General features: G+C 39.8%; 4 protein-coding genes across 4 annotated transcripts; 2 read left to right on the forward strand and 2 right to left on the reverse strand.

Annotated features, from left to right (window-relative positions):
* Window positions 1–181: 181 nt before the first annotated feature.
* On the reverse strand, window positions 182–2,640 carry lag3 (lymphocyte activating 3). The gene is made up of 8 exons (XM_080896832.1): window positions 2,522–2,640; window positions 2,303–2,432; window positions 1,909–2,117; window positions 1,470–1,724; window positions 1,070–1,405; window positions 735–983; window positions 504–625; window positions 182–384 (listed from the first exon to the last, which is right to left on the reverse strand). Exons 1-8 carry the CDS (start codon window positions 2,580–2,582, stop codon window positions 289–291), a joined length of 1,458 nt encoding a protein of 485 aa, XP_080752958.1. The 5' UTR covers window positions 2,583–2,640; the 3' UTR covers window positions 182–288.
* A 4,718-nt stretch (window positions 2,641–7,358) lies between these two features.
* Window positions 7,359–12,585, forward strand: mrpl51 (mitochondrial ribosomal protein L51). Its single transcript, XM_080896322.1, has 4 exons — window positions 7,359–7,535; window positions 7,724–7,826; window positions 11,702–11,809; window positions 12,197–12,585. Exons 2-4 carry the CDS (start codon window positions 7,736–7,738, stop codon window positions 12,391–12,393), a joined length of 396 nt encoding a protein of 131 aa, XP_080752448.1. The 5' UTR covers window positions 7,359–7,535; window positions 7,724–7,735; the 3' UTR covers window positions 12,394–12,585.
* A 1,568-nt stretch (window positions 12,586–14,153) lies between these two features.
* LOC308406559 (synaptobrevin-like) lies at window positions 14,154–19,163 on the forward strand. Its single transcript, XM_080897639.1, has 5 exons — window positions 14,154–14,900; window positions 15,919–16,066; window positions 16,270–16,428; window positions 16,838–16,889; window positions 17,258–19,163. Coding segments are annotated over exons 1-5 (378 nt in total). The 5' UTR covers window positions 14,154–14,898; the 3' UTR covers window positions 17,275–19,163.
* Window positions 19,164–21,982: 2,819 nt separating this feature from the next.
* Window positions 21,983–26,373, reverse strand: tapbpl (TAP binding protein like). Its single transcript, XM_080896804.1, has 8 exons — window positions 26,153–26,373; window positions 25,643–25,852; window positions 25,288–25,557; window positions 24,992–25,192; window positions 23,677–23,844; window positions 23,490–23,593; window positions 22,864–23,089; window positions 21,983–22,410 (listed from the first exon to the last, which is right to left on the reverse strand). The coding sequence occupies exons 1-8, from the start codon at window positions 26,214–26,216 to the stop codon at window positions 22,343–22,345; spliced, it is 1,311 nt and encodes a 436-aa protein (XP_080752930.1). The 5' UTR covers window positions 26,217–26,373; the 3' UTR covers window positions 21,983–22,342.
* Between the last annotated feature and the right edge of the window lie 352 nt (window positions 26,374–26,725).

A 26,725-nucleotide genomic window follows, 5' to 3' on the forward strand; every position in this document is an offset into this window, starting at 1 on the left:
TCTGTTAAATGCTCTTTATTTGTCAAGCAGTTTGTTCTCAGTTTGTCATTTAAAAGCAAATGTAAATCGTCACACATACAACAGTTTAAAACATGCACAGCTGAAACACAGGATATAGTGCATTTCATTTTTGTTCGAATGAAACAGCATTGCTACAGTATCTGCTCTGAAAATATTTACAAAATCTGTGTAAACAAGAGTCTCTCAACATATTGCAGGCGGCAAGAGATTTTGCTTCAATTTAGTGCTCTGAAATTCTTCCAGCGAAGCCTCGAATTTTATGTGTCCTTAGATTTTCTCCCGGTTCCTTTCTCTCTCCTCCCGCTCGTTGGAGATGGTATGAACAATGGTCTCCAGGGCGGGATACTGAAAGATCCTTTTCCTCTGTGGGGAAGAGATGTACAGCGTTATTTGAGGTAATCTCTACAGATATAATCTGTGAATGCACGCTTTCATATTTATTCTATGCGATTTTTCAAAATTACAAATTTTGTTTTTTTTACCCTTTGGCGGTTCTTGTACATCTGAGCCACAATGAGGAGCAGAACAATGAGGAGAAAGCTGAGGCCGACCACTGTGGCGGTGTTATTTGATGCGCTTGAGGATTTCTGTCCGCTCAGACCACCTGCAAAAATATAAAATAAACATTTAAAAAAAGGTTTTAATGTTCTTTATAGTTAATATTTATTTTTTAGCACAGCAGAAGTAGAAAAACACCAAAAATGAGAACTTACTCATCAGATGAGTATTGTATGTCACATTCCCCAAAAGGCCATCTTGCCCATAGAAACTACATGTCCATTCGCCCCAGCTCTCCTCTGACCCGTCGGTAATGATTATATCCTTTCCCTTCTGGATGGACCCAACAACCGCGGTGCCATTTTCATCGTAGGTCACATGAGCCCACTCGTATTCGGTGACCTCGCTTGCATCGCTCAGCTGGCAGGTCAGCGTCGTTGAGTATTTTTGCTTTAAGCGGACGACTGAGAAAAGAAACAAGAGAAATGATTTTATATCAAAAATACAAGTGCATTGAATTTTCCCTCAAACTGAAAGATCACAAACTTACTTTTAGCAACAACGAGCTGCAAAGTCCGAGTCAACCTTTGCTCTCCTACATTCCCACTACATCTGTACTTTCCCTCGTCCTCGTATGTGACCTCATTAATACGGATAGACCTATCCCAGCGGAGCCGATCAGGTGAGGACGAAGCCAAAGAAAGCAGTTGGAGATCGCGGGTGGATGGAGACACAGGATTGATTTTCTCCCAGCCTGCGCTCAAAGTTCTTAAACCAGAGGAAAACACACAGGGGAGAGTGACCGGAGACCCCACAGTAGCGTAAACCTTGGCGTTATCTTTGGGTGGTTGGATGATTCCTGTGCAGGAAAGAAAGAAAGAAAATTGTTAAGAGCACAAAATGCTTTATCCAACAGCTTCATAAATCAGTTGTCCAGCTTAATATTTCACCTTTCACATCCAGAGCTGCTGAAGCTTGGCCCTTTTCTCCTTTGTACGTCACGACGCAGGTCCAGGTTCCGCTCTCTTTCTCGGTGACTCTTAAAACCCTTGAAACTTTGTCGCCGTGCAAGCCGGTTTTAGCCTGAGGCAAATATGGATTGTTGTTTAACATCCACTCCACAGAGACGCCATGACGCCAAGGTTTCAAAGCACAAGACAGTTGAGTGTTGCTCCCAGAGAGGGGAGCCGGTGGAGAAAAGGACACTGTAAATGAAGAGAGTGAGATTTCTGTCAATTTACAGTAAATACTACATATTACAAATGTTTAATATTTATTTTATTGGTCACATTTTTATATCACAAATAAATATTACTTTTTTATATGGTAAAAAGCTCTGTGGTCTTTTGTAATTAGTGAGTGTAGGCGTGCTCAATTAGTGCTTCTTACCTTTAATAAGTCTGAGCATGACCTGCTTTTCAATCACTTGGTTTCTAAGGTCCACTTTACAGGAATAAAGTCCAACAACGTCCTCTGTCACGTTGTTTATCTGAATGCTGAATGTGCCACTATCAAGCTGGAGGTGGGGGCACTGCACACGTTGGGACCATCGAGAGCCGCGGTATTCCAGACCGCTCCGTTCCTTCCTCCAAATAGTGCTGTAGATGAAAGGGAATCACAACAATCCAGAGTCATCAACAAATAGATACAAGTCTTTTATTAGTGAATGAGGAAGGAGTTTGTTGTTGTTTAAGGGGTTAAAGCTGATTAATCTGCAGATGAAAAGTGAAAGAGAATAGCAAAAATGTAAAAAAAAAAGAAAAAAGGAGAAGTTTCATCTTACCCTTTCTCCTTATGACTCCAGACAATCGCAGGTGGACTGCTGATCAGTATTGCAGGGTATTTACAGGGTAGTACAACATCCGAGCCTTCTGCAGCAAATACTTCACTGTGTATCGCCTCACATCTGGAGCCTGTGTGAAGAAAAACATGAAATTAACTTCAATTTTTTTTTAAATTGCATTTTAGCGCAGATTTGCTTTTGAGTTGATCACACAGTTACCTGTTATAAGAATGGAAACCATCCCAAAGATAAAAAAATCCAACAAGTTTGTTTTGTTCATTTTGGTTTTGTATCCACAAACTCTTAAACTCTGCCTTTCTCTTCAAGCGCTGCCTTTTCTGGTATGTTTTTGCGATGTGGGTTGAAGAGGTTTATATATCAGCCCGTGGGAAGGTACCGAAGGCAGGGCGTCTGGTAGTTCCTCTGCTGATCATGTGACTTCAGCTACACGCCAAGCGTTCTTGCGGTCTTTCTTTGTCAGCCTGGAAACTATAAGACAGAGATGTAAACAGGGAGCCCCACTTCCTCCCACGGATTCTCTCTAATGTATTTCCTGTTTCTTTTGCGTCAATCACTCTGTAAAAGTATGTTCGATTATTGAATTTCTAAACCAACGAATACACAAGAAACATACAGTATGAAACCATGGACGGTAAGATATTCTGTATTTATACCTCTAAAAGTCACTTATGTTACACAAAGTTTGGGGACAAATAAACAATAATGTGTATATACAACATTTACTCCACAGCAAGTGTTTAGAATATCTTCAGCATCATTCACGGAAGCTCGAGTTGCTGTTTTGAAACCGAGATGGCAAAACTGCAACACCAAACTACTTGTCATGATCTCGTCACTTCCAGTTAGTTTTGTTTACAACCACTAGTTAGCTCCACTACTCACGATCATCATCATGATCATCATCATCTCCAGTTTGAGAATGAGGACATTTATGGTATCTTCTTGTGAAGGATATTCATGAAAGTGAATCATTCCCTCCATTCTCATTTTTTAGTGGCTCTCAGCTCAGTAGAAACGGGCCTACACTGCCAGACAAACACGTACCGTTTTAGCATATTCCATTCAATATCAAGATGAAATGCTCACAGGGAATACTGTCAGGTTAGAGGAAATACACCGATTACAGCTCTTCCCCTGAATCTCGTCAGAGGAGTTAGACACTTGTAGGAGATCATTAAGATAACGTAGAGGTGAGACGGTAAAGGGAATGTCTGCCTCACTGAATACTTCAGCCACCTGACAAGTGATGCTGCTAAACAGGGCTTGCTTTGACAAAGTGTGGTTTATATTTTTGTTCTGTTTGATGTCGTGTGTAAATACATTTAGATGTACCACACAAAGAATTGCTGCTGCGGGTGTGGTGTCAGTAAAATGTCAGTATAATAAATATATACTATCTGTTCGTTTTACCTTTAGAACTATTTCTATGTGTTGTTTTTCACTCTGCTGTATAGTTAAATAATTACACATTTTCTGTTTAATTATTCATTATTCAGCACGTCAGTACATGACAACAGACAATACAGAATACAGGCTAGGCTCACATTAAACAAAGAAAATATCACCAGGCATCAATCCACTTGTGTGTGAAGCTACCTGAATCTCCTTTTATTAACATCAAATACACTGTATTAAAGTACAGGCTAGATAGATAGATAGATAGATAGATAGATAGATAGATAGATAGATAGATAGATAGATAGATAGATAGATAGATAGATAGATAGATAGATAGATAGATAGATAGATAGATAGATAGATAGATAGATAGATAGATAGATAGATAGATAGATAGATAGATAGATAGATAGATAGATAGATAGATAGATAGATAGATGCGTGCATGCATAGAAAGAAAGAGAAACTCAGACAGTTACCCAGATATACCTGAGAACATGTGGGTGAAACCTCAGGGCTGTTTTTCTTCATCTTGGTAAGACATTTTCCTTGGTGAGAGCCATGTGACTTTTGTGTGACTGATATTGTAATCCTTTCATCTCATCCACACTGAACTTCCTTTGTCGGCCTTCAAATTGAAATCACTGTTTTGTTTATTTGATCTTGAGGCTTTGGTTTGAAAAACACCCTGAGAGAGCAGGGGGCACCTCTCAGCGTGTTACTCAGTGCTGTGAGGTGGTCTTTCCCTCAGCTGTCGTTTATTCATCTCCACCGTATCTGAATATGTGATGATGTTACCCTGAAGGAAAACACCCCTCACATGGAAACTACTGCTCTTTGAGCTTGAAGGGATGCAGACGAATATGCTAATAGAGATTACTTTGGAAAATAGTCAAATCAGACTCCTTCTGTACAAGTACGGCAGATGAGTAGTTTGTTCCCGTGTCAAGAACAATTATCTCTCCTCGTTGTCCATTTTCTAAACTCACAGCAGCATTTCACAACCTTTAGTAGAGAATGAATGTTTTCTGTTATTGTCGATAGTTCTGCGGTTTAATTTCAGTAACTGACTGAATTATAGCAGGGTCACATATTCTGTATTTGCTTATGCTGAAATATCTTTGCACTGGGTTTTACTGGCAGGAAGCAGAGTGCAGATAAAACATGCGGCTCTGCTGAGAAATTCTTTACATTTTCTTATGTCAGCATTTTATTTGCGCCGGCATTCAGAGCAACAGTGTAAGGGAACTTAACGCTGTACTGCGATGCAAAAACCGAGTGCGTGGCAAAATATTTTTCCAAAATTACACTTCGGGCTTGCTGAAAAATATCTGATTCGTGTTTTTTAAGCATTACCTCAACATATATACACAAACAAAGCTGCACTTTTTGACACTTTTTTAAAAATTGTTTTTGGGTTTTGTTTTGTTTTTTTGCACATTTAATCTAAATTGAAGTCAAAGTTAAATTAAGGTTGCATGTTTACAGTAAAGCAGTAAGCCTTCTCTGCACACAGTATTGCTCTGTGGTTATGCTAAATGTGAATGGAATCTAATGTTTGATGATGTTTTGTTTGGGCTAAATTTCCACATAGTGTCTGCCGCATTACCAATAATGAAATACAGACAAAGATCAACTGTGCTGGTCTTATTTCTTTGAAAAAGACAAATTATTCCATTCAGCTCTTTGCAACAGTAAGACTGAAAGTATCAGCATCTGTCACTGATGTCATCTGAGTGCGTATGCGTGTGTGAATGAGAGAGAGAAAAAGGCAAAATAGGCAAAAACAGCCTGAATGTTTGCAGCTGCAGGCTCAGCACCAAATCTCATCAATCAATTTGTGGTTTTTGCCAGTTTTTTAGGCACACCAACCAAATACCACAAATGCAGAATTCCTGCAGTATGTTTGTTAGTTTTTAACCAGACTGTAGATTGTGTTGCTGATGACATTTGTTGTGTTATATTGGGGTTTTTTTGTTTTCATTTACATAAATGAGAAAAACTAAATGATATTGAAATTTGCAATGGGCTACTCAGCCTGCATGGATTGTCTGATTTGCAATAGCACTTATGAGGTTTGCAATAAAATGTATTCTTTTTTCCCCCAGATGTTTTTCAGTGCAAGAATTCACCTGTCTTATTTTCTGCTTTTCAGTCCCTTTTTACCGTAAAGTCCAGTGTTGTACGAACTTATAGGAGGGCGGCTGAATGTGAACATCAGGACACATATATAATTATGTTGCACATAGACTTCACATGCAGATGTTTCATAACAAAACAGCAACAGTTTCCCAGCACAGAAGCCCCTCGGGGCTGAAAGCTAAACACACTTCTCTACTCCTTGTGCACCCACGATTTCACACCAACCCACTGCACTCAGCTTGCAGATGACACCACAGGGTTGCACGTAATTGTTATGAGGCTGTTTACAGGCATGATTTGCAAAGCGACTGATGTTGTTCCATCAATAACCTGGCGTTTAACACCTCCAAAACAAAACAGATGATCATCAGCTTCAGCAGACAGAAAGAGAATCCTGCTCCATTGAACAAAGGTGGAGACAATGTGGAAAATGTTCCAACTTTAAATTCCTCAGCACAAACAGGACTTTAAGAAAACCGTGCAGAGCTGTATCTTAAGCACAGTGAGGAGAAACAAGCTGACCAAACAGCTGCTGGTGTTATTCTACTCCACTATGGCATTTTGGTGTGAAACACCATCTTCACTGGAGATGACAAAAAGGCCGTTGACAGAAACAAAACATCAGAAAAGAAAACCACTGTCACTCAGCTAGAAGCACAGCTACAAGTCGTGCCACAAACAACAACAAGGACTCTTCTCATCCTGGCAACCACCTTTTCTTTCTGTTGCCACTTGGATGGTGCTAGAGATCAATAAAGGCCTGCATTAAACTGCACACTGCCGCCACGCACAGCATCCTTGTGCAATATCGCCAAGGACTTCACAGGTGATATTTGCGTGTGTGTTCATAAATTCATAAATGTGTATGGTGTGTGTGGATTTTAACTTATACCTGTCCTATTTTTCTAATTTCTATCCCGTTTATATATTTTTAAATTTTGTTAAAGCAAGGCTTTTTTTAGAAGTTGCTTGAAGTTTTTCTGCTTAATGTGTCTCACTTGTGCACGGCTCAGGAAGACGCTCGTTATCTGTAGAAACACAAATAAAGGCATTCAGTTTTATTCTGTTTTGTTCGAAAAGTAAATACAAAAGATGTTAAACACATTTCACATAACTAAATCCTAGTGAGTGCCATTCTCTCCAACTTCTGATTTCTCCTCACCTGGCATTTAACTTTTAATTGAAAATTACTTTTAGATATATTAAAACATGTAATGCTCTGTAGACTCCTTTAAGAACAAGGCTTATCCAGGCCTTCTATTGATGTTCTTTTGTTATTATTTGTATAACTGTTTTTTTAATTCTCTATCACTTTTAACAGTTTTAATGTTTATTGTGATTATTCCCAGTTTTCTGTATAAAGCGCTTTAAATAAACTTAACTTACCTATTTACTCGGGTATCGACAGGCCTATCTCCCCCTACTGGGTAGAATTCGTAGTAAAAAGTTGCAAAGACAATAATAAAACTCTTCCTTTGCGCTTCTCTACAGACAACACGGTACTGCCGCGTTGAATTATGGGACACAGAGTAAAGATGGAAGCCGCCACACAGAGCATGTCGAAGCGTCAATAACAAACATTTTAAAGCGTTGCATGTTCGTAAGTGATCCTTAGCTGCGATATAAACAAAGGACTCGAGTGGCATAAGATTCTGAACACGCGTGGAAACAGGTAATGGTCGAAACACTGACTTCAATGTAATGTGCTAGCTGAAGCTAAAGCTAAGGGTCACCGTAAAGATGGTTAAAGAAACTGATGCCGTGTTTAAAGAAGGAACAGTAAACTTTAAAAAATACTCTGAATTTTATGAGCGTTGACTTCAAGTTTCATCTAAATGATCTGTTAACAACTTCTGGCAGAAAACTGTGGACATGTCTCTGCTGGGAGGTCTGCTGAGAGCTGGGGCGTCCTACTGTCAGTCTGCTGGGACGCTGCTGCACACCGTCAGGACCATTTCTACAGGTGAGTTGTCTCACTGGTTCCAGTAGCAACTGGTAACCTGAACTCAGGAAGTAAAGCAAGTCGTCTATTACTCGGAAGATTTCTGGTTTGACCCCTGATTGCTTCGGCCAAAGTATCCTTGGAAATAAGACAGCATGCACTTGGCGCAGATTAAAACATGTTTGTACGAATGTCGGTGTGAATGTGACATTCTGCGTGTGCCTGCATGAATTTTCTTGATTTCAGTAACAAAAAACAAGTTAGACTCAAACTATCTTAGGGATGGGATCTCATGAAATCAAGCTTTCAAAGTTGTATAGGGATTTTAACTCTTTCCTCCTTGGACCCCTATTAGCCCTGTTTCTCTTTTCTGACCCGAGCGGTTTCTGTCATACAGTGGGGCAAAAAAGTATTTAGTCAGCCACCGATTGTGCAAGTTCCCCCACTTAAAATGATGACAGAGGTCAGTAATTTGCACCAGAGGTACACTGCAACTGTGAGAGACAGAATGTGAAAAAAAAATCCATGAATCCACATGGTAGGATTTGTAAAGAATTTATTCGTAAATCAGGGTGGAAAATAAGTATTTGGTCACCTCAAACAAGGAAAATCTCTGGCTCTCACAGACCTGTAACGTCTTCTGTAAGAAGCTTTTCTGTCCCCCACTCGTTACCTGTATGAATGGCACCTGTTTGAACTCATCATCTCTATAAAAGACACCTGACACAGCCTCAAACAGTCAGACTCCAAACTCCGCCATGGCCAAGACCAAAGAGCTTTCGAAGGACACCAGGAAAAGTATTGTAGACCTGCACCAGACTGGGAAGAGTGAATCTACAATAGGCAAGCAGCTTGGTGTGAAAAAATCAACTGTGGGAGCAACCATCAGAAAATGGAAGACATACAAGACCACTGATAATCTCCCTCGATCTGGGGCTCCACGCAAGATCTCATCCCGTGGGGTCAAAATGATCATGAGAACGGTGAGCAAAGATCCCAGAACCACACGGGGGGGACCTGGTGAATGACCTGCAGAGAGCTGGGACCAAAGTAACAAAGGTCACCATCAGTAACACACTACAACGGCAGGGAATCAAATCCCGCAGTGCCAGACGTGTTCCGCTGCTGAAGCCAGTGCATGTCCAGGCCCGTCTGAAGTTTGCCAGAGAGCACATGGATGATACAGCAGAGGATTGGGAGAATGTCATGTGGTCAGATGAAACCAAAGTAGAACTTTTTGGTATAAACTCAACTCGTCGTGTTTGGAGGAAGAAGAATACTGAGTTGCATCCCAAGAACACCATACCTACTGTGAAGCATGGGGGTGGAAACATCATGCTATGGGGCTGTTTTTCTGCCAAGGGGACAGGACGACTGATCCGTGTTAAGGACAGAATGAATGGGGCCATGTATCGTGAGATTTTAAGCCAAAACCTCCTTCCATCAGTGAGAACTTTGAAGATGAAACGAGGCTGGGTCTTCCAACATGACAATGATCCAAAACACACCGCCCGGGCAACAAAGGAGTGGCTCCGTAAGAAGCATTTGAAAGTCCTGGAGTGGCCTAGCCAGTCTCCAGACCTCAACCCCATAGAAAATCTGTGGCGGGAGTTGAAAGTCCGTGTTGCTCGGCGACAGCCCCAAAACATCACTGCTCTCGAGAAGATCTGCATGGAGGAATGGGCCAAAATACCAGCTACTGTGTGTGCAAACCTGGTAAAGACCTATAGTAAACGTTTGACCTCTGTTATTGCCAACAAAGGTTATGTTACAAAGTATTGAGTTGTATTTTTGTTATTGACCAAATACTTATTTTCCACCCTGATTTACGAATAAATTCTTTACAAATCCTACCATGTGGATTCATGGATTTTTTTTTTTTCACATTCTGTCTCTCACAGTTGAAGTGTACCTCTGGTGCAAATTACTGACCTCTGTCATCATTTTAAGTGGGGGAACTTGCACAATCGGTGGCTGACTAAATACTTTTTTGCCCCACTGTATATAGGGCTTCCTGAACAAAATGACTAGATGTCCATCAGAAGTTAGTGGGGTTAATCTCTTCCTACGTGGTATTACTAGGGCTATTCATTAGAAAAACCTGGAACACATTTTAATGGTTGTTAAACTTAATCTTTTATTTTATGTGCGTATATATGGGATTCAAAACACATACAGGTGTGGGGGAAAGAGTTAAGATAGCTTGATAAATCAGAAAAAGGGGATTTTTGTCCAGTCAGTGCATAACCTCTCTAAATTTGATTTGAGTGGGAATTTCACTGTAATTTCACCCAAAAAAATGGGAGTAGGGGTTAAAAAGGGGAGGCATTTCTGTTGTTTGGGTTAAATTATAGTGACATGAATTGAACTTTTATTGTATTTATTTTTATTTTAAGGCATTTTAAGAGTTATAAGTTTGACAGATTTTTCTTTATATATTTTTCTCCAAATGCAGGGTAGTTTTAATGTAGGCTGGCCTCATTTAAGCACTGTTTTTGAGAGTAGTGCACAGACTGTGGATTTTATGTCACTCTTTACACTGTTAGTGTAATATGTGCCACTGTAAGGTAAAAAGTATGCACAGTTAGCATAAAATAAAAAAAGACCAGAAATTGTCCAATAGTCCAAAACTGCATATCTATCTATATCTATATATAAAAAAACATTTTCTCCACACCGAGTGTTTGTTGTTCAGAAATATCATCAGTGTCATTTACAGAAGCCTGAGTTGTTTCTTTGAAGCTGAGGCGGCAAAACTGCAACCCCAAGCCACCCTGTCATCACTCCGTCACTGCCAGTTAGTTGTGTTTACAACCTCTAGTTAACGGCACTACCTCTCATGATCATCAACATCATCATCAGTTGTGAGAAAGAGGACATTGAAGCTATGATGCTGATGCGTGCTGTGATGGATATTCATGAATCATTCCCTCCATTCTCACTTTTTAGTCGCTCTCAGCTCAGTAGAAATGGGCCTACACTGCCCGACAAACACATGGTGTGTTAGCATATTCCATTCAATATCATGATGAAATGTTCACCGGGAACAGTTGGACACTTGTAGGATATAATTAAGATAACTTAAAGATGAGCTAGTAAAAGGAATATCTGCTCTATCTGCCTGCTTCACTGAACATTCCACATTCCAACATGTTTTTATATGAGCATTTGTCGCATCTGATATTTTGTGTAGAAACATTTATGTGGACTCCAAAAAGACGACCTGCTTACTCTTTGCACTGCCTCATTTTATTTGTTCAAATAAAGTCACGCATGTTCGAATCATTTAAATGTCGTCCACAAGTCAGACCAGCACGATATGAACACGACCTTTTTAAAGCTCTAAGCAATTACACGTTACCAAATAAACAAGACAAAAAATTAGGTTCACATAGAAATTGAAGTCGTGAGCGACCTCTGCTGTCAAGAACAACAGTTATATTTTCCTCAACAAGAAACAGAACAAACTCAAACCACCCCGGACCTGCGGTGCACGAATCACACTTTTCCCATGAGTGTGTTTAAAAAGTTTCTCTGGTATCTATTGAGTCATTAGTAAACATCTGTTCCAATATGGCTACCTGGTAAAGTTATTCTTATAATTTTCTAGTAACCTGGATGTTAAATATTTTCAAATAATTTAATTGTCTGGGAGTAGAAGAAATGTTATGTGTTTATTTGTACTGTATGTATGGAGCCATATATATGCTGATTCATTGAGTCTGTGAACAACATGGTGCATAAAGTGTACATTAGCTTTTGTATTTGATACCTTTGATTTGAATCATTTAATGTGAATGAGCACATCGAGTAATCTGCAAATTGTTTAGAGAACAAAATAGACTATTTTCCCCAAATGTGAACAAGCACTTTGTGCTACTGTGTGCTGTTTTCAGGTACATGCTGTCAGATCAGGATGCACGCCATCCCTCAGCCGAAAAAGGTGGACAGATGGACTGAGAAGAGGAGCATGTATGGAGTTTATGATAACATAGGAATCTTGGGTGAGTATCCTCAGCATCCAAGAAAATTAAGAGGATGTACTGTACAACTGTTGGATGGTTAGTTTGCTGTTTCTAAGTCATAATGAGTAACTTAACTTGTCTTAAGGGCTGACTGTGTGTGTGTGTGCGTGTGCGTGTGCACGTGCGCGTGTGCGTGTGTGCATACAGTCTTACAGTATTCTCAACATCCGCACAGTAAATTGGCAGGAGATGGTGTGATAAGATAAGCTGGGTATGAGCGTAGGTGAACAAATCTATGATGATCCGACATTTAATCTGATATGGTGCCTTGCTTTGCTGTTCATTTGACCAGTTTTGCCTCTCCCACAGCACACTTTTTTTTTCTTTCACATAAACTGTCTCTCTCTCTTCGTGCTCTTTCTACAGGGGACTTTAAAGCTCATCCTAAAGACCTAATTGTTGCCCCCTGCTGGCTGAAAGCTTTCAAAGGTAATGAACTGCAGCGGGCAATTAGAAAAAAGAAGATGGTGGGAGACAGAATGATGACTCAGGACAGGCACAACTTGGAAAAGAGGATACGCTTCCTCTATAGACGCTTCAACCGCACTGGCAAACATCGCTAATGCTGAACAAAGTGCAGAGCAGCCAAGAAGGACTGTGTCAGTCTGTTGGTGTGATTTCATGCTGTCACTGTGCTCTGTTTCCATTTTTCTAGGTTATTGTGTGTTTCAGACTGAATGTGCATTATTCATTTCTTATCAGTAACTGATTCAAAATAAATGCTACTAAAACCTGAAAATAAATTTTAAATGGACTGGAATTTGTGGCTTTTTATTCCTCGAGACCCAACGAACATTCAGATAAAGCTGAACTAGTCAGTCTGTAATTAAAAATGATATCATGGGATTACTTCGTGAAAATAGGCTCTAGTGCAAAAGTCAGAAAAAGCTTAGGATGAAATGACCTGTTGAAGTAACTGATAAATTCAGACGTTTAATACAAAAATCATTTGGAGGGTTTCTTGAGTTAGTTTGAGGTCTGAGAAACTTTCAGAGCTTTAACTTTTATCAAGTGAAGCGAGTAATAGTTTCACCTTGTAAAGGACCTTGAATGACTAGTCTTTGTGCTGTGTGAATACATTTGCCTCGCCTGTTGATCATCTCGTTATCGCAGTAAGCTGATGGGTAAGTTTGGGTCCTGATTGTACTATGATGTTACTTTGGCATGTGCCACCGAAGGTATTACATTGTTACAAACCAAGCTTTTAGCCAAGGTCCTCCACAATAGAAGTGTTAGTGTGCTCTGCAAACTTGCTCCCCAAACTCCCCCAAGCTAATCCAATACAGGTTTCACAGAAGCCACAGGACAGCCTCAGAGTTTCTGTGGGGTTGGTGTTTTTTTGTTTGTTCGTTTTTTAGGATCAAAATATTAGGCAGATGGTTTTAATGTTATGTCTGAAACAATGGAAATGCCTAAACATAATGCACATGATCTACCATTTCAAGGCTAATGGGACTCCATTGTCTGAGAAGAGTTTCAGTGAGACAGTGGACTCTGCATGCAGCAATTTTCTCCTACTCCAGAGCACTGCTGAGCTCGCTCATTGGTGTTCAACCATAAGAAGGCTTTTTCCCACACTCCAGTTCACTCCCAGGGTGTTTGATAGGGTGGAGGTGGAGGCTCAGTGCAGGTGAAGTTCCTCATGTGGGCACTTGTGTTAAAACAGGGAAAGCACTTCCCCAGTGTGCAAAAAAACATCTGTCTCCATAGTGTCATGGGACAAAAAGCAAATGTATTTGCAAAACAGATTACTTCTTAATTTTTCTCCATATACGTCATCAAATTTTGAATAAACTCTTCAAAGCTGTTCTTGCAGCTTAGACAAATGCAAGTTATTGTAAGGAACCTTGAAAAGGTCACATTTAGTCTCAATGAGACTAAATGTGACATCCTAAACAAGACCTTTTGGACATACTGCTTAACTGTAATTTTCTTTTTAACATCTGAAGAGCGTCACATTCTAGTATGTTTCACTTCATTGCTCTACTGACCTTTTTTATTTCCCGTGAGGCTTTTTCTAACTCCGCTCACTTTAATATGCATAAGATTTGATTCAAAATATAAGCATAGTAGAGGTAGGCTCAGATGTAGGACTCCATTAGTTTTCAAACGAAAGCCGTTGCAAAGGGAAATGGGATACAGGATCAGAAAGAGGAGGGAGCTGGGAGAATCCCAGGCCAGGGAGGAAACAGTCGAGTCAACACTCTGTAGGCATTCACGGTACCGCAGTGTCGTCCCGCCGCCCTATCCGACACAGAGCTGCAGTACTGCAAAGTGTGAGGGGAGAGAGAGGGAGGGAGGGGAGGGGGTGCCGCACTGTCGTTACGAGTCCAAGTGGTGAAGGCAGGAGCAGAGACGCATTATTGCAGTTGCCCACAGAGCCACTTTGCACGGACAAAACTCGCGTACCTCGCATACAGCGCGCAGTGAGAGAGAGAGTGAAGGAGGCAATCAGAGACAACCGATTTCTCTGTGACTGCACTTTCCCCCTTTATTGTTGTTATTATTATTATTTTATTTCAATCGCAGGTATTCTGTCAGTAGCTTTCAGAAGAGGCAACTCAACAACCAGCCAATCAGTGCTGCGTCTCAGGATCTAGGAGGGGAGCATCACTTGGAGGAGCCGGATGCAGCTCTGCAAGAATACAAACATCCGTGGATTTCTTTTGCATGGATTATAATTTGGAAGTACTTCCTTCCTGAGCTGGCATCGCTCCTTTTTCATTCCCTGCCCACTAATCTGGTCACACAGTGAATTATCACCCGACCTGTATACGTGTCTCAGTACTGCAGTACTTTTGGTGACGGCTTGCAGTATAAAAGCATCGCTAGAAGATCGGCTCCACTGCGCCAAGAGCCTCCGCCTCAGTTTACTGTCAGTGCGCCACTTCAGTCTGTTTACTAATTAAGCATCTGGACTTTCCTTTGCACACGTGCCTCCGCTTTTTCGTCTCTTCTGTCTTTTTGGGGTTTTTTTCTCTCTCGCTTTGTACTTCAGACCCTCCTGCCTCACAGCCAGTCACCCCTCCTCCGCTGCCCGTGAGTCAGTTCAAACAGCTGCATAGAAGATGTGAGTATTAATGCGGCTTTTCCATTGCGCTCTTAAAAAAATGAAAAGAAAAGAAAAAAAAAAACAACAAAAGCAGATATCTAATATGTGGTGGCGGAAGAACCCACATTGAAACGTGTTCATTTCTTTATTTTCTTCCACTGGCGGTCCGAAGTGAGATGATTTACTTTCAGCTTGAAGGGTTTTTGCTGACGCAAGCGAAAAATATTCCATCACTGCTTCGCTGAATTATGTATTCAGAGGTTGACTTCTGTCTCATACAAAGCCCGAGACGGGGCTGAATGAGTTGTTTTGGATGTTTTTGTGTCAGATTTAATAGAAAGCAGCGTGTTTTGTGGTGCTGGATGAGTTACAAGGTTTTTGTGGGACTTGGGGGTCATCATCTGTTTAATGCTGTAAAACGTGAATTTTTAAAGGAAACTGGGTTATCAGTAGCTTCCTTAATGCAGAATTTCTCTTAAAAATATTGTAAATTTTCATCCTGCAGGAGTTAGTTTATCATATATTAAACTGGCAGCTGCCTCTGCAGAGGTTTTTTGCTCAGGTTTAATTGTCCTTCCTCTCCCCTCCTGCTGGATTAACCGTTTCCTCAGTTCTGCTTCACCTTTTCTTTTCACTTCCAACCATCTCTCTGTAATCCATCATGAGCAACATCTGCCTTCTCTTTTTCTTCCTCCCCAAAACGTTCTCTCTCTTTACTCATCCACCGCCATCCTGTGGCCTACATAGCTTTTTTAAAAACCTCTCCCCCACTCTCTCTTATGCGCCCCTTTCTCACTGACCCATTAGTTCATCATTTCTTGCTAACATCTCTGCCTACGTTTGCGATTTGCAGGTTCCCTTCCTGCAAATTACACTCTTGACTCTTTCAAGCCTTTAGACAGGGCATTTTTCCTTCTCAGCATATTTCAAGTTTCTTTTCAGATTTTTATAAAAACCTATCCATTGTTGAATGTGAAATGTTCTGACTTCATCCAATTCTTTCTCTCACAAAACTCTCATTGTTGTGCTTGGTCAGGTCTGCCCCAGATGCTGCCCCACCAGCTGGAGCTCCTGGAGCTCCAGGTGCCCCTGGCGCAGATGGAGCCCCAGCTGGCGCACCTCCTGGCCCTCCCAATACCAGCAGCAACCGCAGGCTACAACAGACTCAGGCCCAAGTGGAAGAGGTGAGCTGTTCTGAGCTTCTGGGTCAGAATGCATTCTGTGTAGAAAGTCACTGATGTAAAATATGCATGAGCAACAAACTGCAGAAGAATTACCACTTACGAAAACGACATTCCCATCTATTTTCCTCCTTTACTACCCCCCCCCCCCCCCCCCCCCCCCAAAAAAAAAAAAATGCTCTCTCATCCTTGCTGGATTGGTCTAGGTGGTGGATATCATGCGGGTGAATGTGGACAAGGTTTTGGAAAGGGACCAGAAGCTTTCAGAGCTGGATGACAGAGCGGACGCTCTCCAAGCTGGAGCCTCCCAGTTTGAAAGCTGCGCAGCCAAGCTAAAAAACAAGTACTGGTGGAAGAACTGCAAGGTGGGCGCATTACTCTGGCTCCTTTACACAGATTGGTAAAACAGAGAGAAACCTATGGTATCATCTGACTTAGAATGAACAAATTCCTATTAGTATGTGTTCTGGCATGCAGAGAGAATAGAGGACAACATAGGAATTTGTTAATGAGCTGCTGTAGAGCACTGAAGTGATACCTCAGGGGAAATGGGAGAAAGGCATCTGCTATTGTGGAGTTTTCACTCTAAACACTGAGGGGATTGTATAACTAAGCCACAACAAACACAAAGAGCCTTTTAAGTGTCATAATTGTTTTGTTTTGTGGTTCAGATTGGTTTCTATTCTGTTTGAACATAGTGAAACCCTAAAAACACAGCTTCGTGTATTCTTCTGTAAAAGGATGAAGTCTAAAATTTTCATCTCTTTTTTTCAGATGATGATCATGATGGGTATCATTGGAGTTATTGTGGTTGGAATCATATTCTGTAAGTAGTTTCATTCTGACACCGATGCAAAAATTTCCACAATTAACTGATTACTTTCAAAATGTAGATAATCATCATGCGTCGACTTCCCACTCAGCATGGCTATTTCCACTTGCACACGTGAGAAATTTAGAAATCACTAATACATCAGTGTTAGAACTGATACTGATGGGGTTTTTTATTAATGTAAAAAAAACCCATCAATATTATACATATAAGACAACACTAGCATAATATTATTTCGTCTTTAACAACCCCACATTCCTGCATAAGGAGAGGTCAGTGTGTCCTCTGCCCGTTTAGTTTTAATGACGTGTTGCCAGACCCATTAAACTAATTACTTCTTTCCCTCTCTCTTTAATTCACAGTATACTTCTTCCACTGAGCTCAGCTCATCAGTACAGATGAATATGGACTTGAGGATAATATGAGAGGGGAGAGGCAAAAAAAGAAACCCAAGCGCTGCTCCTCAATTTTGTCAGTCCTCTCCTTCCTCTCTTCACACAGTCTTCCATCAAACCATCTTGCACTTAAACATTACATTAGTGTTTATAGATGTCTCTGCTCTCTTCGTCCTCTTTCCCTCCCTTTCCTTGCTGCTTTCTTCCACTGTTTTGACTTGAACTCTTGCTCACTCTCCGCTGCCTCTGCACCTCATGTATTATTGAAGGACACAGCAGGCAGAGTCAAAAGAGGAAGGAAGGAAGAAAAGGAAAGAAGGTAGAGGGAGAACACGTGGGGCTAAGCACGCTGGTGGGGGGTGTACAGAAGAGTCTTTCTACACCGAGTACGCCAAAGCTTATTCATATGACGTTTTTTTGAGAGTTCAACATTTGTAAATTGATACTGACATGCATAACTAACACACATCTTCTGTCTGCTACTTCCACAGTTGCTACTTACTAACACAAGGTCATGTTAGATTAAGATTATGCTAGTTTCTGTTGTTTGTGCTTGTGTGTATCTGTGATCCAAAGCATTGTAGCTAAAAGCTTTCTTCCACTTTTACCTGGTAGGCTTTGATTGGTATTTTTTTCCCTTTCCTGTCTAACTTTCACTCACTTAAGTCTTTTTTTTCTGCAACCTCCAGTGATAACAAGAAAAGAGAAATGCAAAATAGGGAAAGAGACTGTGTGAGAGTTTAGGAAAGGAGGAAGTGATTCAGGGAAAGGTAGTAGGAGTACTGCAACACATTTCTACTGCATAAATAGGTAAAAATTTAAATCCGGACTGAAAAAGCAGAATGTTTATACCACAGGCATAGAGGTGGCATTTTAGTAATAATATGCACAGCAATTAAGTCACACGAGCAGGCACTTACAGACAATCTAACGAATACATGAACTAACTGCTTCAGTCCAGAGGAAGGCCTCTTAATTCTGATTTGCAGAGAGTCCCAGCCATAGACAGATGAATGTGTAGCGCCACATTTCAAACAGGTAGAGACATATAGTTATTTTGAGAGTTGTGCTGTCAAAGTGTTTAATTGTTGTTTAAGTTGTCCAGAAAGCAGGAAAAGAGGAAAGAGGATATGATTTTAGAAACCCTGAGCCACCTGGTCGTCCCACCGTCACTGCTGACTCACATAAAAGCACCCATCTGTCATCGACAGTATGATAACGGCCAGTGTGAAGCTTTTGTTTCTAACCTGCATGGCAAACGGTGTCCGTAGTTTTGCCTTTTTGTGTAACCTGTGTATCTGCCATGTCTGAACCTTACTGCCGACTGTACATTTTTTTTCTTAGTGGTTTAAAGGACCTATGTACAATGTCTTTCTGATCTGATAATTACTGCTTATGCAATGCAACAATGCTCAAGAGTTTGCCAACATTTTGTTAAGATCACTTGTGTTGGACAGTAAAATAATATCCAGAGACTGCAAACAAACTGCTACTGTAGTGAAAAATGAAAACTTAGTATTATTCGTGTTGTATGAGTAGAACTATAGTACACATCTGTCAGTTTACGCTCCTGAAAACAGGTTTATAAATTCTTTCAAGTTTTTTGAGGGGCTGTAGGATATGAAGTTTATTTTCCTTACTTTGGACTGATATTCAGGGTTGATAAAACGCAAAGGGCATTTATGCATAATTGTAGCGGTTAGCCAAAATTATCTAATGATACTGTGCAGTAATATTATTAGATAGTTAACATGGTTCATGAGAAGATGTTTTGTGATTTACTTGGAACTACTGGAAGAGATGCAACTGGATTTAGGAGAACAAATGCATGTTTACCACTTTTTGCTGATGCCAATAAAGAAATCATGAAGTGACTACATACTGACTTTGATTATATCCTTTGGTCGTGTTATAGCATCTAAAAAACTAAAAGACTATAATGAAAAGTTTTTTCCTCAACAAAATCAAAATTTTCATAATTTAATTTCTTTATATATTTGACATTAATTGTAATATTCTAAGCCTTTATCGTTTTACTTTTGATGTTTAGGTCTCAAAAATCAGAAATCCACTTTCACAAATTATTAGAATATTTCATTTAGAGTTTGAGTAAATTATTAGTCACACAGTATACTGTAAATAATATGCATCTTTTGTTCTAGTTCAATACACACAACCACAATCATGGGGAAGATTGCTGGCGTGATTGTTGTCCAGATGATGATCATGAGCAGCCTCTATACGGAGGGCAAGCCACAAGATGTCACTGCTGAAAAGGCTGGCTGTTCACACAGTGCTGTAAAGAAGCATCTTTATAGAAAATTGACTGCAAGGGAAAATTGTGGCAAAAGCGACAGAGGTGACTCCAGGTTTGAGAGGATTGTTAAGAAAGGTTGGTTCAAAAACCTGCAAGAGCTTCACAAGGAGTGGATGGAGGTCTCTGTCACCACACAGATGTCTTTAGGAAATGAGTTCCAATGTCAAAAGTGTCTTTTTGGTCTTCTGGTAAAAAGAGAAGAAATGGACTGTTGCTCCGAAGTCCTCTTGTCAGATGAAAGTCAATTTTCCAGTTCTTTAACACTTGCCTCACAGGATCTGGGTTCGAGTCCACTGTCTGACCAGGGATCTTCTGCGTGGAGTTTGCATGTTCTCTCTCTGTTTATGAGGATTCTCCCAGGTGGCTCCCACGTGGCTCCCACAGTCCAAAGACATGTAATTATTGGGGTTAGGTTAATTTGGTGAGTCTAAATTGTCCATAGGTGTGAGTGTAAATGGCTGCCTGTCTTTCCGTGCTAGCCCTGTCCAGGCTGTACCCAACAACTATGGTAGCTGAATAGGCTCCAGCCTCCCCGGGATTCTGACAAGGATGAACAGAAGAGAATGGATGGATTTACCTTACAAGATAAAGCACCTTGAGACTTTTGTTGTAATTTGGTGCTATAGAAATAAAATGTAATTGCACTGAGGGGTTTATTATGAACAGCATGAAGCTTTTCATGATGTTGTATTTTTTTAATGACTTCAATCAATTCCACAATGTACAAAGATTGATCAGTGGAAATTCCTTAACCATTGTCACAGTATTACATAATCCTTCTATATTACAGGTACAATAAAATAAAATAAAATCATACAAAAACTGAAGGGAGGATAAAACAAATATATATATAGTACCAAAAATAAGAAGTATAACAAAAACCTTCTCAAATTCCCACTTTAAGTATAATAATCTACATTTATTGGGTCTATGTACCATCTTTCACTGACGTTACACACCAAGTCACACATTCAAACTAAGGCTTGTATGGCAGCATCACTCCATCCTCCTTAAATGTCACAGGGAGCATCAGGATCTCCACTAGAATATAAAACAAAGTTCTGCCAGGCTTCTAAATTATTGAATGCACAGTAAATTCAGCAGGTAAGTGGGATTTAAGAGGCTGTGATTGTTTAAATAGTCATACCAATTTTTCAGTAGAGTCACAGAAAAAAACAACCCTTTCCCACTTTATATTGATCAAAAAAAAAAAGTCTAAATAAGCCCCAAATACTCAAAGCATAATTTTACATTCAAGGAAAAACAACTTTATGTTCATTTAAGGTGCTTTCAATATTGTTGCTCTTTTAAAAAAATAATTTCTGGGCCTTTGTGGGCTCCTGGGAAAAAATATAAAGTAAATAGTTTACAAAAATATTACAGAGACCATGTCTCAGGTAATAAATACTCATAGTGCAATTGCACTATTAGCTGCTTTCAAATACAAATCGTGTGGACCTTTCATGTCTGCAGAAGATGAAAATGCCTACTGCCCCTACACACCATTATTTTCTACCTGCAAACAACAGCCCCCCCGACAACAACCATACTGAAAGCTGTGAAGGGAATAATTCCATGTAAGGGAGTTTGCTACTGTATAATTGCAGTGTTATCGTATATGAATAAAATTTGTACTGTTGGTGAATAACATAGTTTGGGATGTGATCTGTGGGTTTTAATGCAATTTAGCATATTGCAAGCTTCAAACTTGCATAGTGCAAAAATAGGTTGGTATTAAAAATAATAAACAAAAAATGTATCATGTATAGAAATTTCACAGCTATGTCATAAATAGATCGGTTACCATATGCATAGCTTTCACCCCCCCCAAAAAGTTTTTTGTACGGAGCAAAATTTTTTCCCAAATGTTTACAAATGATATATAAATTAAACGTAAATTAAGATTTACAAATGTGCACAATGATTAAATTTTTCACTACTTGGGTGCTCGATCCACACATAAATAAACAGAACAGCTCATTACACTGGACTAGGAAACATACATAGATGCCATATAGTAACCTAGATTGTTATCCATATCAACTTAATCATATATAATCAAAATATACAAGAAATTGTCAGCACCTGTGGATTCACTTCAGAGGACGAGCCATAGAGATGTCTCTCCACCCTACATAATCCATAGTAACTAAAACAAGCACACATATGAATCCACTGGAACCCCAGATGTACCAGTTGTTTTCTCTAGCACTTGAACACAGCTTACATTTGTGGAACTATGTGAACATCACAATGTGAAGTCTCAAACCCTCACTGTGCATATCAGAGGATTCATGCATGCATATTTAAAGATCTGTATGTGAGAATATAAAGAATGTTACAGGAAACTTTCTAAAAGTACAAATTATCAAATTTATAAAGTCGAACTGTAAAATTTGTGTCCTGACTGTTTATTCAGGTTTGATATATCCATTTGTAAATTAGTTTTCCATGTGTTCCAATTCCTCTGTATTTGTGTGTGGATTAGAGCATGTGAGTCTTCAAAACTTACAAATCATTGTACACATTTATAAATTTTAGTATACACCTGTTGATCACATATTACACATTTGTAAACCTCCTGAGACTAATTTTATTCTATACTTTTGTTTTTCAGTTTCTAGAAAGCTGGAAGAGTTGAACAAACCAGTGGAATACCTAAAAAAAAATAACTTAAACACTAAAATGACACAAAGAAACTTTCTAGTCTCCAGTCACGATGATGTAAGTGAAATTTATCCCATGACCTGATAGAAGAAAAGTACAGTGATGATCAGGAAGCCCAGTATCCACCAATAGGAATCTGCGGAGACACACAAAGGTTTTGTGGATAAGGTTAACATCAGACATAAATACAATCACCCTCATAATAGAAAAAAAATGTTTACACTGTTTCTGAAATAAATTGTCATGTTGAATTCATCCACAAAGTCAACCAAAGTGTTGTGCATCAAGGGTGCTAAAAGTGATCTGTAAATTGTTACATTTGTAACACGTCAAGGCCCCAAATGCCAACTGAAAATGTGGAAAACACCTGGTTTAACTACAACTGCCAGTTTCTATATGATTGAACCAAAACTTCCACTGTAGGATTTTGTTAGCTCAGGACCGAACCAGAGTTTTTTTCTATAGAAAAATATAAAAATAGCAATGTCAGACTTGTCATCTATTTATATTCCACTCTCAGCAAGATAATGAAAACCCTTTGATAATGGTAAAAAAAATTTTTTTAAAAGTGTTAAATAGATATACATACTAGGCTCAGGAGGTTCCACCACCACACTAACAAAGAGCGGTTCTTCTAGAGCTGTGTGGGAGACCTTGCAGATGATTTTGGTTCCTGGGACGGTGGTGGGAGGCACAGCTATGTGAGAGGACAGGGTGAACGTTCCATCACCGTGCTGCCGATGACTGGACAGGGAGCCCTGATCTATAAAGAGCTGTGGCTCTGTGTCCGTAGGAGAGAGGGAAAACCACTCAATCTAAAAAACAGAAAAGAGCAGAGAATTATGACCTGTCATTCAATTAAATGTAGCCTTAGGAGCTAGTGCAATTCAAAAGGACACAAATGAATAAATATGGAAGATAACTTATTATCAAAACAGCAAATAAAGACACTTTTCATTAACAAGATGAAGAGCATTGGTACGTTTAAAAATATCTACACTTTCAGGCGTCCTTAGAGAGACTTTGAGAGAGAGGCTGGTTTAAGGCCTGCAATAACTTCTCTATTAAATTCCTCTATTTCATTGTGATTGAGAAAAAAATCTCCTTTCATAAACATGATAATATATTAAAGTTACTAATAAGATTGGTGTTTAAAAGGATGGTGTTACAAAACAGTAATGGGTAACAGTTACATCTCAAAACACAGTTACTGACGTGAGAATCCAGTGGGTAGTATTTACTGCTGTGACAACTTAATTTCTGGGACGAACTTGACTTTAAAACCAACTTCTCGACTGAGAGGGAAACATCTGGAGGTTCTATGGGGGAAAAGTAAGAGAGAAGAATTAACAGAATATCAAAGAAAACAACGGCTGAGGATTAAGATCAGAGTGAAACTTACGAATAATGCGAAGTTGAACGACCTGCTGGGAGTGGAAAGGACCAAGACTGACTGTACAGATGTAGGTCCCCTCATCTCCAACCTTCAGCGTGGTCAGAGTCAAAGACGCGTTACCCTCACCAACAACCTGGGCAGCATTTATGCTTGAGCCCGCCCTCTCACCGTCCACTAAACAGACAGAATAATAATTGTTTGATGTTTCTTCAGTTCGTGCTCTTCACATCATCTCCACATGTGTGCTTTAATGGCATCTGCCTGTCTGTCAGTAATTCAGCAAGACTAAACTACAGAGCAGAATTTCATGAATACACAGAGGTGAATTGTGGGTAAAGGACGAAGATATTTAATTCCTAAATGACCTCCTTTAAAACTATAAGATAAATGTATTTTTAAAGGAGGCATGTAAAAGGCATGTAAAAACTTTATGTAATTAAAATCCAAATCTAGTTATATGTACACTGACACTGGAGCTGGTGCAGGACTGAGATCACCCACTGTCCCTGTGATTTCATATGTTTTAACAGTTCTTCTGAGGTCCTGAATTATTTATAAAATAACAAACTTGTACACCTATTTAAAATCTATTTATTCAAATACAACTACAAGCAGCAATGTGGGGTACAAAAAGGGTGAAGGTGAAATTATCTTCATTTTACAGGTGGCAATAGTAGTAAGACAGATGCATTTTGTTTTTTCAGTGGTTTTTTGTTTTGTTTTGTTTTTTGTTTGTTTGCTTGTAATCTTTAAATACATCCATAAAGTTTGGTTCCAATACCATAAAAATCTTTTCATATGACCTCACTTCCTGTTTGCTAGCTTCTCCACGGATGAATATTTTTTAAAATCTCAAATAACTTTTGAGTTAACTTTCTGATAACTTTTTGTGGCAACTTTACAGAAACATAGTAAAAATGCTAAGATGCTAAAGGTCATCTTTGGTGACAACAGGCCTGAAATAAAAGTCAAAAATTGACATTATAGTCTCCTTTCCACTTGTCTCAATACCATTATCTAAACAATTAATAAAAATCAGACATTTGGTTCAAAACTTACATACATAAAGAAACCCATGGCTAGAAACTCACTGAAAACATTCAGAAGACTGTCACTAAAATGATCCTCCTAAGATCACTAGAAACAATCATTCAAAGCCCCTTTTTTTAAACATATATTTGTAAAGTGGGATGCCACTATTGAACTATCACCATCCTGAGTAGCATCAGTCTTAAAGCCATTAAAATAAACAGTGTAGGTTCTCATTGCCAAACCCTGCATTACACATGCAGATACACCTGCTAACACCTACAATGCTCACCTATCGTGCTGCCTTCTGTATCATCCAGCGCCCTCTTCATTTCAAGCACCTTCCTGCCTTTACCTCTGTGCTGCAGACGCCACTCAATGCCCACTTCCTGTGCTAATGGCGTGTCCTGCTGCTTGAAGCCACAGTTGAGGAGAACATCACTTCTCAGAGGGGCAGACACAGACTTTATGTGGGTGAACACCACAAATATCACTGAGGGGTAGAAAACATTTGAGGATGATGTGTAATCTAAGAAAACCATATAAAGCTCCTTCGTATAAAATGTGATATTAAACTATGGATCTCACAGTCGGTAAGCAGAGTTCCTGACTGGCTGAGAGGAAGAGCCAGCTTGCTTTGCATCAGGGTTGACTCGTCTTTCTCCACCTTCAAGGTCTCCAGAATCAGCGCAGTGCTGAAGTCAACCTCATCCACACTGAGGGACACCATGAAAAAGACCCGATCTGAGTTTTCCTCGAATCCCCGAGGAGAGTAACTACTTAATTCGCACATCACTTCCTGCTCATTGCAGTCTGCATGGAGCAGCACGTTTGCATTGGGGATCTCAGGAGATGATACTGTTACAAAGAATAAGAGAAGTTCATCACAGAGTCCTGCTTACATTAGAGGAAACTTTGCACAAAGAGGTGGCAAGGGAAAAACCTTTGGCCTCAAACAGGAGGAGGTCTGGATCAGGGATGGAGGGAGGAACAAACGGAGTGAGTTCTTCGAGTGATTCGTCCGGGCCCACAGCAACATCTCGTAAAATAAGAGTGGCTGGAGTCCGAGTGAAGTGACCGCCTCCCATTCCACCAAGTCCAGCTCCCTCCTCCACCAGAGTGCAGGTGAGTACCACATCTGCAACTCCATCAGCTGAAGAAACAAGAAGAAGAACAGTTCTTAAAAATCTTAGTGCACCAGCATTTAAGATAGAACCACTGTCTGGACTAATAGAGAGAAAAGATCAGAGAGCTCAGGTGTTTCGGTATATTGAGCCCTTCTATTATTCTGCTGCCATTTTAACCTAAATACTGTTAATTAGAGGTTCAGAAAATACCCACTTTTCTCAGAGCTCTTCGGTTATCAGCAAATACTTCTGTTAAAAGCTTTAATGTCGAGCTCACAGTCACGTCTCTACAGTCAGTGCTTAATCAATGAGATTTATGCTCTTACCATAAACGCACGTCATGAGGTATCCAGTTAAAATGACTTTAATAACCATCATCATCCCCACCATAGTGCAAGTGTTCCCAGTTTTTTTGTAAATTAAAATTAGAAGGATATCAAATAACTGCTGAGTGCACCACAGCACTTTCACTTTTGATTTCAACAACTACCACCGCATTATTCAGGAGTTTACTGCCTAGAGTTGTTTATATCCGTTCTTCACTCCATCGATGGCGATCATCATACGTGCTGGACTTTAAATTTAACGCAATCTAAAAGTAAACAATAAAGGTAGTTCAAGAGTCTGTGCAGCTGTTTCTTTGTCAGGAGCATGCGCACTGTAGCAGTGGGTGGAATGAAAGTGAAAGCGAACAGGCAGGATCGCCCAATGACAGAACAGAGGTCCGTCATCAGTCAATGCGGAAACAAGCACACACGCTCATTTTAACGTAAATCGACAACATAAATAAAATATATGGATGAATGAATTAATAATTAAATAAATAAATCTTCTTTTGTCTGTTTGGTTTTAGGGTTACCAAAGTGGATCATGGATAGGGACAGGGACTGGACATCCAT

The sequence above is a fragment of the Rhamphochromis sp. 'chilingali' genome (assembly GCF_963969265.1).
Source record: "Rhamphochromis sp. 'chilingali' genome assembly, chromosome: 11".
Taxonomy (NCBI): domain Eukaryota; kingdom Metazoa; phylum Chordata; class Actinopteri; order Cichliformes; family Cichlidae; genus Rhamphochromis; species Rhamphochromis sp. 'chilingali'.